The following is an 11747-nucleotide window of genomic DNA, read 5'->3' on the forward strand; positions in this document are numbered from 1 at the left end:
TAGAAAAACCACTGGGATTTTGACAGGGTTTGCATTGAATCTGTAGATCACTTTGGATAGTATTGACATCTTAACAATATTAAGTCTTCCGATTCATGCACATAGGGTATGTTTTCATTTATGTCTTCTTTAATTTCTTTCAACAATATTTTATAGTTTTCATTGTATAAGTCTTTCACCTCCTTGGTTAATTCCTAAGTATTTTGTTCTTTTCGAATGCTACTATAAATGGAATTGTTTTTGTCATTTTCTTTTCAGATCATCATTGCTAGTGTATAGAAATGCAACTGATTTTTCCATGTTGACTTTGTGTCCTGCTTTGCTGAATTCAACTTTGCTGAATTCATTTATTAGTTCTAACAGTTGTGTCTTTTTTGGTAGAATCTTTAGGGTTTTCTACATGTAAGATTATGTCACCTATGAATAGAGATAATTTTGCTTCTTCCTTTACAATTTGGTTGCTTTTTGTTTCTTTTTCTTGCCCAATTGCTTTGGCCAAACTTCCAGTACTGTGTTGACTAGACGTGATGAAAGCAGGCATCCTTGACTTGTTCCTCATCTTAGAGGGGAAGCCTTCAGTCTTTCACCATTGAGTATGGTGTTTGCTGTGGGTTTTCACATATGGCTTTTATTATGTTGAGGTAGTTTCCTTCTATTCCTACTTTGCTGAATGTTTTTATCATGAAAGAATGATGAATTTTATCAAGTGCTTTTTATGCATCTGTCCAGATGATCACATGATTTTAATCCTTCTTTCTGTTAATGTGGTGTATTACATTGGTCGATTTTCATATATTGAATCATCCTGCGTTCCAGGAATAAATCCCACACTGTCATGGTGTATTATCTTTTTAATATGCTCCTGAATTCAGTTTGCCAGTATTTTGTGGAGGGCGTTTGCATCTATGTTCATAGGGGATATTGGTCTGTAGTTTTCTTAGAGTATCTTTGTCTGGCTTAGGTATCAGGTTGGCCTCATAAAATGAGTTGAGAAGTGTTTCCTCCTCTTCAGTTTTTGGGAAAAGTTTGAGGAGAATGGATATCAATCTTAATTTCAATGTTCGGTGAAGCTGTCAGGCCCAGGGCTTTTCTTTGTTGGGGTATTTTAAAAGTACTAATTCAGTCTCCTGACTAGTTATGTCTAGTCAGAGTCTCTATTTCTTTGCGATTTAGTCTTGGTAAATTTCATGTGTTTTAGCAGGCACCCAACCTGGTTAGGTTCAGATGGCAAGTTTCGCCATATCATCGGTGGGTGCTGGTTACGATATTAGTTGAGTTTTCCAGCCTTGGCTATGTTATTTGGGTTAGCGCGTGCCATCCTGTCTGTGACTTTGGCAGTGGTCTGTAAATTGTTCAGTTTTCAAAGCCTTGCTGTGCTTCTTTGCTTGTGCAGTTTAGAGGTGAGCCTCTGGGAAGAAGGGAACTGCGGTGTTCCCCGCCTCACAGGAACCCCATTTCCTGGTCGTCTGGAAAACAGGGGCTTTCTCAGGGAGCTTTGCTTTTAGTGCATGGTGCACAGTTCCATGATGTGGCTTATTCTTGGATTAAGAGACAAAGGAAGAAAAAAGATATATGTAACTCATTTCCCCATTGTAAGTCACTATTCGGGTTTTAACTTATATCCCTAGTCTGACCACTACTGTTTACTGTTCAAAGTCCTAGGGCAGCCACTTTTTGTAGTCTATCCAGAGATTTTAAGCTGTCATCAGTGAGAGAGAGTGGCTGTATTTCATTGGCTTATTCCAAATTGGCCAGCAACAGAAGACTAGTGGCAGTCTCTTCATTATTTTCGGCACTTTATTTTTCTGTATAAATTGTAAAATCTCATGAGCTTTCATGAAAAATTATGTTGAGATTTTGATTGGAATTGCATGGACTCTATAAATCAATTCGGGGAAGAAATTCCATCTTTACAGTATTAAATATTTATATCCGTGAACATGCGATATTTCTGCATTCATTTAGGTCTGTTTTAATGTTATTTAGGTTTATTTCTTGATGCCATATAGTTTTTATTGCTATTGGAAGTACTATCTTTCTTTTGAAAAATCCACTTTCTGTTTAATATTACTGAATAGAAATGCAGGGTTTGATAAACTTTTATTGAAGTATCACATATTAAAGTATGAACAAATCATAATTAGGGCTAGGCATATGATCACAATGTGAGCACACCATCCCAGCTTCTGACACTATGAATTTGTTTTACCTATTCTTGAACTTCAAATGAATAGAAATATATTGCATATTCTCTTCTGGATCTGGCTTATTTCATTCAGAATAATATTTTTGAGATTCATCCAGGTTGTCGTGCATATCAGCAATTCTCTCTTTTATTGTTGTATACCCATGATATGAATATACTATCACTTATACATTCTGTTGATGGATATGTGGGTCGTTCCCAGGTTTTGGCAGTTATGAAGAGTGCAGCTATTAGCATTCTTGGAGATGTTTTTGGTGTACTTATGTACACATTTCTGTCAGACGGTTGCTTTGAAATGGATCATAAAGTATCAAAACATTTAAAGTATGTGGATATGTTCAACTAGTTTCCAGAAGTAGCTGTACCGATCTACACTCCCGCCAATGGGGTGTGTGAGTTTCCGAACTTCCCACACACGTCGTTTGGTTTAATCAGTCTTTTTCATGTTAGTTTGTCTAGTTGGCATATAGTGTGCTCTCATTGTGGTTTTCACCAAACATTTTATTATGAAAAATGTTTAAGCATACAGGAAAGTTGAAAGATTTATGCAGCGACCATCAACCTGGATTCTACCCTTAACAATTTATTGTACATGATTCATCACCTATATATTCGTCTGTTCTCATTGTGGTTTTAATTTACATTTTCTTGTTGGCCAGTGAAGTTGAGCATTGAGTACCTTTTCATATGTTTATTGAGCATTTGTATATCTTCTTTAGTAATACACCTGCTCGAACTTTCTTTTCCCTCTCCTCCACTTAAGTCATTGGCTTTTTTTTACTTACACATAAGTATTTCTTTTTTATAAATATTTTTTTGGGGAAACAAGCCCTTTTTCTGATTAAATATTTTATTAGTTTCCTACTTTTGCTCTAAGAAAAAAATACAAGCTTAGTGGCTTAAAACAACACAAATTTATTATCTGACACTTCCGGAAGTCACAGATCTGAAATCAGTTTCTCTGGCCGAGAAGCAAGGTGTCAGCAGGGCTGCGTTTCTTATGCCGGATCCAGGGGAGAATCCACCTCCTGGCCTTTCCAGCTACTGGGCGCCGTTCCTTGAATCATGGCCCCCTTCCTCCACAGTCAGACACCTCAGCTTCTACTTTTGCCATCCCATTGCCTTCTCTGATTCTGACTCTCCTGCCCCCCTCTTTCCCTTATAAGGACCCTGTAATTACATGGTCCTTATACATAATCCAGGATAATCTCCCTATTTCAAGACCCATAATTTAACCACACTGAAAAGTCGCTTTTGCCGTGTAAGGTGACACAGTCACAGGTTCTAGGGGTTAGGGTATGAATATCTTGGAGGAGGGCATTATTTTACCACGTGTGTCGCAATGATCTTCCACTATTCTATGGCTCGTCTGTTTACTCAATTAATGGTAACTTCAATTGACAGAAGTTTTAGTTTTAGTCCAATATGCCAAACTTTTCTTTTTCTCATTATTTTTTAAATTAAATTCATCGGGGTGACATTAGTTAATAAAATTGTGTAGGTTTCAAGTATACAATTCAGTTATACATTATCTGTATATTGCATTGTGTGTTCACCACCCAAAGTCAGATCTCATTCTGTCACCTAATATTTGACCCCCTTTACCTTTACTTACCTCCCCCGCTTTACCTCTGGTAACCATTAATCTGTAATACAATTGATTTTGTATATTGCTCTTGTACCTTGAAATCCTATTGAACTTGTTTGTTAGTCCCAATGGATTTTTAGTGGATTTCTTAGGATTTCCTATGTGTACAGTATGTTATCTGGTAATAGAGATGGTTTACTTCTTGATTTCATATATCAATACCTTTTATTTCTTTTCCTTGTCTGCTCCCGGCTGGCTAGAACCTCTAGTATAATGTAAATGGCAGAGGCATCTTTGTCTTGTTCCTATACTTAGGCTTTTTGATTGGCGCTTTTCATGTCCTACTTGAGAAATCTGTGCCTATCCCCAGGTCATGCAGATCTCCCAGGGTTTTCATCTAGAAATGTTATTGTTTTCCCTTTTACACTTAGAACTAGAATTTGCTCTGAATAGGTTTTTCGTTTAATGTGTGACATTAGGGCAGCCAAGGTTCATTTATTTCTCTTTAGACACCCAAGCGCCCTAGCAACTGCTCGTCACTTATTGAAGAGAATGTCCTTTCTCGGCAGCTTCGCGGTGCTGTCTCTGCTGTAAATCAGGTATCCGCGTGTGTGAACGTGCTTCTGAGCTCCTCCCCCCACCCCCCGGTGGTGTTCAGAGAACTTCCTGTGACCGTGGAAGTGTTCTGTCCCTGCCCTTCGATACAGTGGCCATGTGGCTGCTGAGCACTCGGTATGTGGCCAGTGTGACTGAGGAGCTAACTGTTAACGTTATTTCGTTTTAGTTCATTTAAATGTAACTAGCCATATGTGGCAAGTAGTGACCAGACTGGCCAGTGCAACACATGGCCTCATTGGTCTGTTTGTGCCATGGATCCTGGAGCCAATACTGTGCTCTCTTAATTACTATAGCTTTGTGATTAGTCTTTACAGTTTGTTTGTTCTTCCCCATCAAGACTGTATTGACCATTCCAGGCCTTTGGGTTTTCATGTACATTTTAGAATCAGCTTGTCAGTTTCCACAGAAGGCCTGTGAGTTCAGTAGGAATTACACTGAATCTGTAGATCAAAGTGGGGAGAAGTGACATTGTTACACCACTGAGACTTTTCCAGGTGGAGACTGTCTTTATACCCACATGATGACGAATGGCCAGGATCCTCAGTGGGGCAGTATGGGGGAGGCCTCGGGGCTTCTCGTGGGATTAGCCTCGTCTTTCCTTAGCTCGTGCACCTAACGTCTGCAGTTCTTGATGTCCTTAAGATAAAGAAGGAAGGCGGTCTCACCCCTGCAGAATTAGGAAGTAGCGCTCACCCAGGATGACGACCAGGAGGGAAAGCGTGGAGTCGCAGGATCAGGCTTCCTGGACGGCGGAACCGTTGGATTCCACATCCACGCCGGCTGCTGCCACCTCGGCTTTCCAGTTAGTAAGGTCCAGGACGTCGCTTTCTGAGAAATTGACTGAGGATGAGCAGAAGCGTGACAGTTTGTCGTCGCAAGTTTGGGCTGATGCAGACAATGACTCAATATTGGAGACCCTAGAAAACGTCGTAGAGCCAGTGGAGGAGATCTCCACTAAACGACCATCCTGGGCCAATAAGACTGAGTACCTCCTGGCCCAGGTGGGCTTCTCCGTGGGGCTGAGCACTGTCTGGCGCTTTCCTTATCTGTGTTTTCACAACGGAGGCGGTGAGCCTGGGGACCAGGAATCTCGGACTCACTGGAGGGGTAGAGGAGCCACAGGCTTGTCTCGGCTGCCCTGTGCTCTCTGAGATACATGGGAGCTGAGACTTTGGGGTCTTGATGTGGCAGGAGCCAAGTATATGAACATCTAGGACCTTGGGAGGGAGGGAGCAGGATATCCGAATCCTTGGGTACGTGAGGACGGTGGGGCTGGAGGTCAGGGTCAGGGGCGGGACTGGAAACTGTGTCTATAGGAACTGGGGGCCGAGGGGCTGGTCACCAGGCCCACGAGCGATGTGGAAACAGCTCAGGCCTGATGCCCGCGGCCCTGAGGGAGGTCACTGGTGGGGAGCATGTTCTCCTGGACTCCTGAGGAGCCAGATGGTTCTCAGAGCCCTCCTCGACTCCCCCCCGCAGGGAGTTTTCTCATCATCTACGTCTTCCTCATGTTCCTGGTCGGGGTTCCTGTCCTCTTGATGGAGATGGCGGCTGGTCAGAGGATGCGCCAGGGCAGCATTGGCGTCTGGAAGATCTTCTGCCCCTGGATTGGCGGGGTGGGGTACACCAGCTTCCTGGTGAGGAGCCCGGGGCTGCCTGGGCCCGCCCTTCACCCTGCTCGTCCTGGCGGGGGGCCCGTGATTTCACTTCCGGGCGTCAAGTCCCTTCAGTGCCCCACTCCTCTGTCGAACCCCCTCCTTTCTGCCCCTGCCTCCAGAATCCCTCACGGCCCCTAGGTGTGCTTCATCGTGGGCTTGTACTACAGCGTGCTCATGACGTGGAGCCTCTTCTACTTGGTTCGGTCCTTCCAGTCCCCGCTGCCTTGGGCACTGTGCCCCCTCCTGGAGAACTCCAGTCAGTTTGGTGAGGAGCGAGGGGAGAAAGCTAAGAAGAGGACGGAATGGAGGAGGAGGGTCCTCCAGAGATGGGGACGAGCAGGCCGACGGAGATGCCAGAGGGGCTGGGGGCAGAGGGGAGGGGGAGGCGGCGGCCTTGCAGCGTCCTCCACGGCTGGTCCACTTCAGATCCGGAATGCACGCGGACAGTACCCACCGTATACTTCTGGTACCGACACATGTTGAACGCCTCGGACAAAATCGAGATAGGTGGGCTGCCGAGCAAGGATCTCAGTGTCTCTCTCTTCATGACTTGGTTAATTATCTGCATCTCCATGATCAAAGGGCTCAAGTCCTCTGGGAAGGTGAGCCACCCTCTAACTTACTCGTCTGATGGACTCCCTTCTATCTGAGACCCCCGGTATCCTCCTAACTGGATTCTATCTGAGACCCCCGGTATCCTCCTAACTTGTTCTGCAACATCTCCTTTTAATCTGACGTCCGATTCCCAGTAGCCTGTGACCCTATCTATGATCCCAGCTTCTGCCTTTCCTAAATTTTATTTCTGAATCATACTTCCTACTCAGATGCTGTATGTCTCAGTATTCCTTGCCTACATCATCCTTTTCTGTCTCCTTATCCGGAGTCTCATGCTGAAAGGCGCAGGGGTTGGTCTCCAGAATATTTTGTCTGCCAAGGTGAGGTGTCCTCCCCCTCTTATGCCTCTTATCCAAACGGGGTGTCAGGGACAGTGCGGGTGTCAGTCCAGCAGAGGCCCTCCCTGCACCCTCTCTCACCGCCTTCTTCTTGTCTTCCACCTCTGTCATGGTCTGTCCGTCCTCCCTTTACGTTTGCACGGTGCTTCTCCCCAGGTGCCGGCCCTGTACTCCTTGGAGGTGTGGCGCCGGACGGGGAACCATCTGTTCCTGTCGTTGGGCTCCGGCTTTGGCAGCTTCACTGCGATCAGCTCGTACATCCCTCGGTCCAACAACTGTGTGGCGGATGCCTTCGCTGTGGCTCTTCTCAACTTGCTTACCTCAGTGACTGCCATGGTGTTTGTGTTTGCCACAATGGGTCACTTCGCCACAAAGAACCATGAAAACTGTTACTTGAAGTGAGCCCAATCTTTTGTACGGAGAGCATCGCAAAGACCACAGTCTTAGAAATAGCACACAGAACTCCAGTCTAGGCCCCCATCCTTCAGGGACGCTGGCTCAGTCAGTATGGGTCCCTCCACCCGGAGCGTCCCAAACCTTAGGAACGTCTCTGTCTCGCCAGCTGTCTCTTCCAGAGCTGCCTTTCTAAACCAGGAAAACCTCAAACTCGGAGCTTTTCAAAAGTGTGTTTGCCCCATTCTTAACTGGGACCACCACGCAAAAATTCGGGGAAGCCTTCAGCTGAACCATTAGACAAAAATGGGGCCTGTGGCACCAGAGCCCCAATAGCCTGGTCCTTATTTTCTTCTCCCGTGATATTAATTTCAAAAATACTTATCAGACATTTATTTATAAAACATCTCCTATCTACCAACCCCCGTGCTGGGTTCTGGAAACATAGCTGGTGGCGAGTCAGACCAGCGTCCCTGCCCTCAGGAAAAGCACAATCTTTCGAAGAAGCAGATGCTAAACAGGGAATCACAAACTAAATCATAACTGATCGTGGGGATGATGAGGAGACACGGAGGGGGAAGCTACTGACTTCCTGGGGCAATCAGAGAAGGCTTCCTAACGGAGGCAATCCCGAGCCGAGTGTGTCTCCTGGCAGCGCCACTACTAGTCTGCTCGCGAATATTTCCTATTCACAGACCTATATAAAGGAACACACCGTTTTTTAAAAAGTTGGATCAGACCATACTACTTTACTTTAGTGCAACTAGCTGTTTTAACCTTATGAAAACAGATCTTGAACAGCTTTCCATCGCAGTAAATAGAGTTCACGGAGCTGAGTGAGAATTTGTAGGCATTTGCCGAACGGAGTGTGGGTGTGGCGGTAGAATTGGGGTACAGCGAGTGGGGGTAGAATGGGGAGGTTCTGGACGGAGGGGCCATCAGATACTGAGGTTCTGAGGAGGGAGAGCACGGCAAGTCGAACATGGCCGAAGTGTAGAAGGTAGAGACTTGGGAGTTAGGAGGTGGAGGCCAACAGGCCAAGAAAGCTGAGGAGCTTAAATGTTACCCCGAGACCATCCAGTGGCAGCTGGGGGTCCTAAAGCCCACAGTGATACTATAGGACGAACCCCCCACCCAGGGGTGTACTTCTGGCCTCACGCGAACACCTTCGCCACCGTGGAGAGGGCGTCGGGCCGTGTACACCAGGGCCCCAGACACCCTCATCTAGAACATCAGAGAGGAGATGTTACCTTAAAGGCCCGAATGGTTTTGTATCATTCCACCCCTGTCCCCAGGAATGCTGAGGAGGTGAGGAATCTGGTGGTCGCTGGGGTGCTGCCCCCCGAGGTCAGCTTCCCAGAGAGTTCGTACCACGATATAAGCTCCACCTACTCGGCGTGGATCAGCAGCTACCCTGAAGAAATCAGAAATGTGCTCCTGCACTATCTGACCAACTGCAGCTTGAGCAAGGAGCTGAAGGAGGTGGGTCGGGGCTGGGTGTGGGGCCCCAGAGTTCTGCCCCAGACCCCCGGAGCACCGGAAGCTTCAACTCTCCTGAGGATTCTGTAGGTTCCGGAAGGGCAGTTCTCAGCAGCACCCTGGACCACCAAGACGAGGCTTGCCGTCTTCTGTGATAAGCCACCATAGCCTCTAGGGCACCACGCACTAGAGTCCACATGAGCCCATGTGCCCCAACCCAAAAGCGCTGCCAGCTGTGGTAGGAGGCAGTCTTCGGGCCTCGGGGCCAGAGGAGGCGGATGGCACCCGTTAATGGTGCTGCGGGCAGCTTCTTAGGGGGTGGGGATGGAAGGGTGGAGGTGGGTGGGGCTCTACCCTTCCCCTGAGTCCTACCCTTCCTTCCTTCGCTTCCAGGTGATGGAGGGCCCGGGCGTGGCCCTTGTGGCATTCTCCGACATCGTCTCTGTGTTTAAGTGGCCCACCTTCTGGGCCATCATCATCTTCGTGTTTCTGGTGGCCTTGGGGCTGAGCACTTTGATGGGGATCCTGCAGGGCATCATCACTCCTCTCCAGGACCATTTCTCCTCCCTCAGAAAACACACGAAGCTGCTCACAGGTACTCTGACCTGTGACCCCAGTCCTCCATCATTTAGCTCAGCCCCGTGGGGACTCATGCAGCCCAGCGTGAATTCTGACCTTGACCTAAATCTGATGCTTTCCTCCAGTGGGCATCTGTGTGTCCATGTTCCTGGGCAGCCTGGTTTTCGTGGGGCCCTCCGGCAGCTACTACGTGAACCTGCTGGATGACTACTGGGCGTCTCCGCCCCTCTTCTGCATTCTCATCGTGGAGAACATGGCCATGGCCTGGATCTATGGGGCCAGGAGGTGACGTTCCAATCCCGGATCTCCTGCCATGCACCCACACAGCTAGGGTCCCGGGAGAGCGTTGGCCCCTCCTGGAGAAAATCGATGTAAAAAGGGCAAGTGGTTAGCAGTCTATATCAAGTCCTAGGGCTCCTGAGCCCTACCTTTGAGCAGGGTAGTGTGGACACCTGAGACAAGCAGTCCCTTGCTCCTCACAGTGTGTCTTGTGGACCAGGGGCATTGGCTGGAAGCTTGTTAGAAATGCAGACCCTTGGGCCCACCCCCCCAGACCGTCGAGTCAGTCCCCGCATTTTCACACGAGCCCAAGTGATTTGGATGCACACTAACATTCAAGAAGCACTGTGTAACCCAGGGGTGGCAGCGTTTCCAGGTGACAGCAGTTCTTGGCATCGGGTTCATTCATTCATACACTCGCTCAGTCTCAGATATTTCCTAGGGCCTCCCATGTGCCAGGCAGGCCTCGCGGTCAGTACTCGGGATGCTGGGATAATTCGTATTTAGTTTGCTCCCAGAGTCCAAAGAGGAAGACATGTGTGAGCAGATCCGTGGGCAGGGTGGCAAGTCTGATGGAGGTGGCCAGGGGCACTGCAAGAACACATGGTTATCTAAAGAAAAGCGAGGAGTCAGGCACGGAGGGCGTGCGTAAACCAAATCAGACAGGTGAAGGACAGTTCATCAAAGGAGAAAGCAGGGCATTCTGGGCAGAAGGACCCCGACTTGCGTATGCATGAGGGTGAGGACAGGGCCCCAAAGAAAGCCGGGTACATGGGCTGAGAGGAACTGCATTCAGGAGTTTGGCTTTCATCCTGAGAGAGAAGGGAGGTGGGCGTGTGGAATTTTTTTTAAATCCTGGGGCTTGGACAAAAATTAGCCTGGAAAGGGGTGGATCGGAGGCAAGAAGACTGGTCGTGGAGTTGAACAGAAAGGCCTAAGGAATGTTGAGGGCTGACACATGCCCCCCAAGGCTGCGTGAGGTCCGGACGGCCCTCCCAAAGTCTCGTGGCCCTTTCTCCCAGGTTCCTTGCAGACATCATCATCATATTGGGCCGCCCCCTCTCTCCCATCTATCGCTGGCTGTGGTGCTACGTGTCTCCGTTTGTGCTGCTAGTCCTGTTTCTCAGCACCGTGATTAATCTGTATCTGAAGACTATCACCTACATAGCCTGGAACTCAACCGCTGTGAGCCTCCCGCGACGGACCCCAGACCCCAGACCCCACTAGGGCAGGGACCTAAGACTCTTCAATCCACGCTTGCCTCTAGGGCTCCGTCATCTCATTCCCCGATTCCCTGGGGGTTGTCGTCTAGCCTCTTGGCTTAGTGGTCCCCCGCCGCCACCCTCTGCGTTCCACTTCAGAGCCCCCGGGCATTCTAACCCGCCCTCCCCTCCCTCCACAGTCCAACGAAGTGGTCCAGAGTTACCCGTCGTGGATGAAGATCCTACTCATCGTCCTCATTGTCGTCACCATCTTGCCCGTCCCCATCTACTTCTTGTACACCCTCTATACAGTGTATTTCCCAGCCTCCAAGACCGACAGTAGGACCACAGTTACCTTTGAACCCGAAGCTAAAGGGGACTTTCTGGAGTCTCGTCCGCGGCTTCACAAGAGGCTGGGCCTAAAGATGATGAGTAAAATGGATAAAAAGCCAGGGGGAAATCTTCCTGCCATGTGAGTAATTTCTCTGGGAAATAAAGACCTGGTCCATTCGGTATGACGTCGCTTCCTTTCCACGGCGGAACCGCCTCGCTGGCCGCGTGGCCTTAGAAGACGGAAATGGAGCAACTGCTGATGGAACCGGACCCAGAGGTCTTTTGTTTTTCTGAATTCGGAAGGTTTCTCTGGCCTGGTGGGGATGAGCAAAGCAGCCGTCCCCTGCATCTTCGGCGCTCTCCCCCAGCAGACCCGTAATAACGTGTTCTTTGACCTACAGTGTTTGACGGCGCCAACGCTGACCTGCTCCTAGGCTACCTTTCTCTTGGAGCTGGTTC

General features: G+C 48.3%; 1 protein-coding gene across 1 annotated transcript; it reads left to right on the forward strand.

Moving 5' to 3' along the window:
* The first annotated feature begins 5110 nt into the window (after positions 1-5110).
* SLC6A16 (solute carrier family 6 member 16) lies at positions 5111-11436 on the forward strand. The gene is made up of 10 exons (XM_011374618.2): positions 5111-5480; positions 5892-6049; positions 6209-6335; positions 6497-6672; positions 6895-7421; positions 8712-8898; positions 9289-9490; positions 9600-9759; positions 10776-10938; positions 11156-11436. The coding sequence occupies exons 1-10, from the start codon at positions 5111-5113 to the stop codon at positions 11429-11431; spliced, it is 2346 nt and encodes a 781-aa protein (XP_011372920.1). The 3' UTR covers positions 11432-11436.
* Positions 11437-11747: the final 311 nt, after the last annotated feature.

Source organism: Pteropus vampyrus, unplaced genomic scaffold (genome assembly GCF_000151845.1).
Source record: "Pteropus vampyrus isolate Shadow unplaced genomic scaffold, Pvam_2.0 Scaffold250, whole genome shotgun sequence".
In the NCBI taxonomy this organism is placed as follows: domain Eukaryota; kingdom Metazoa; phylum Chordata; class Mammalia; order Chiroptera; family Pteropodidae; genus Pteropus; species Pteropus vampyrus.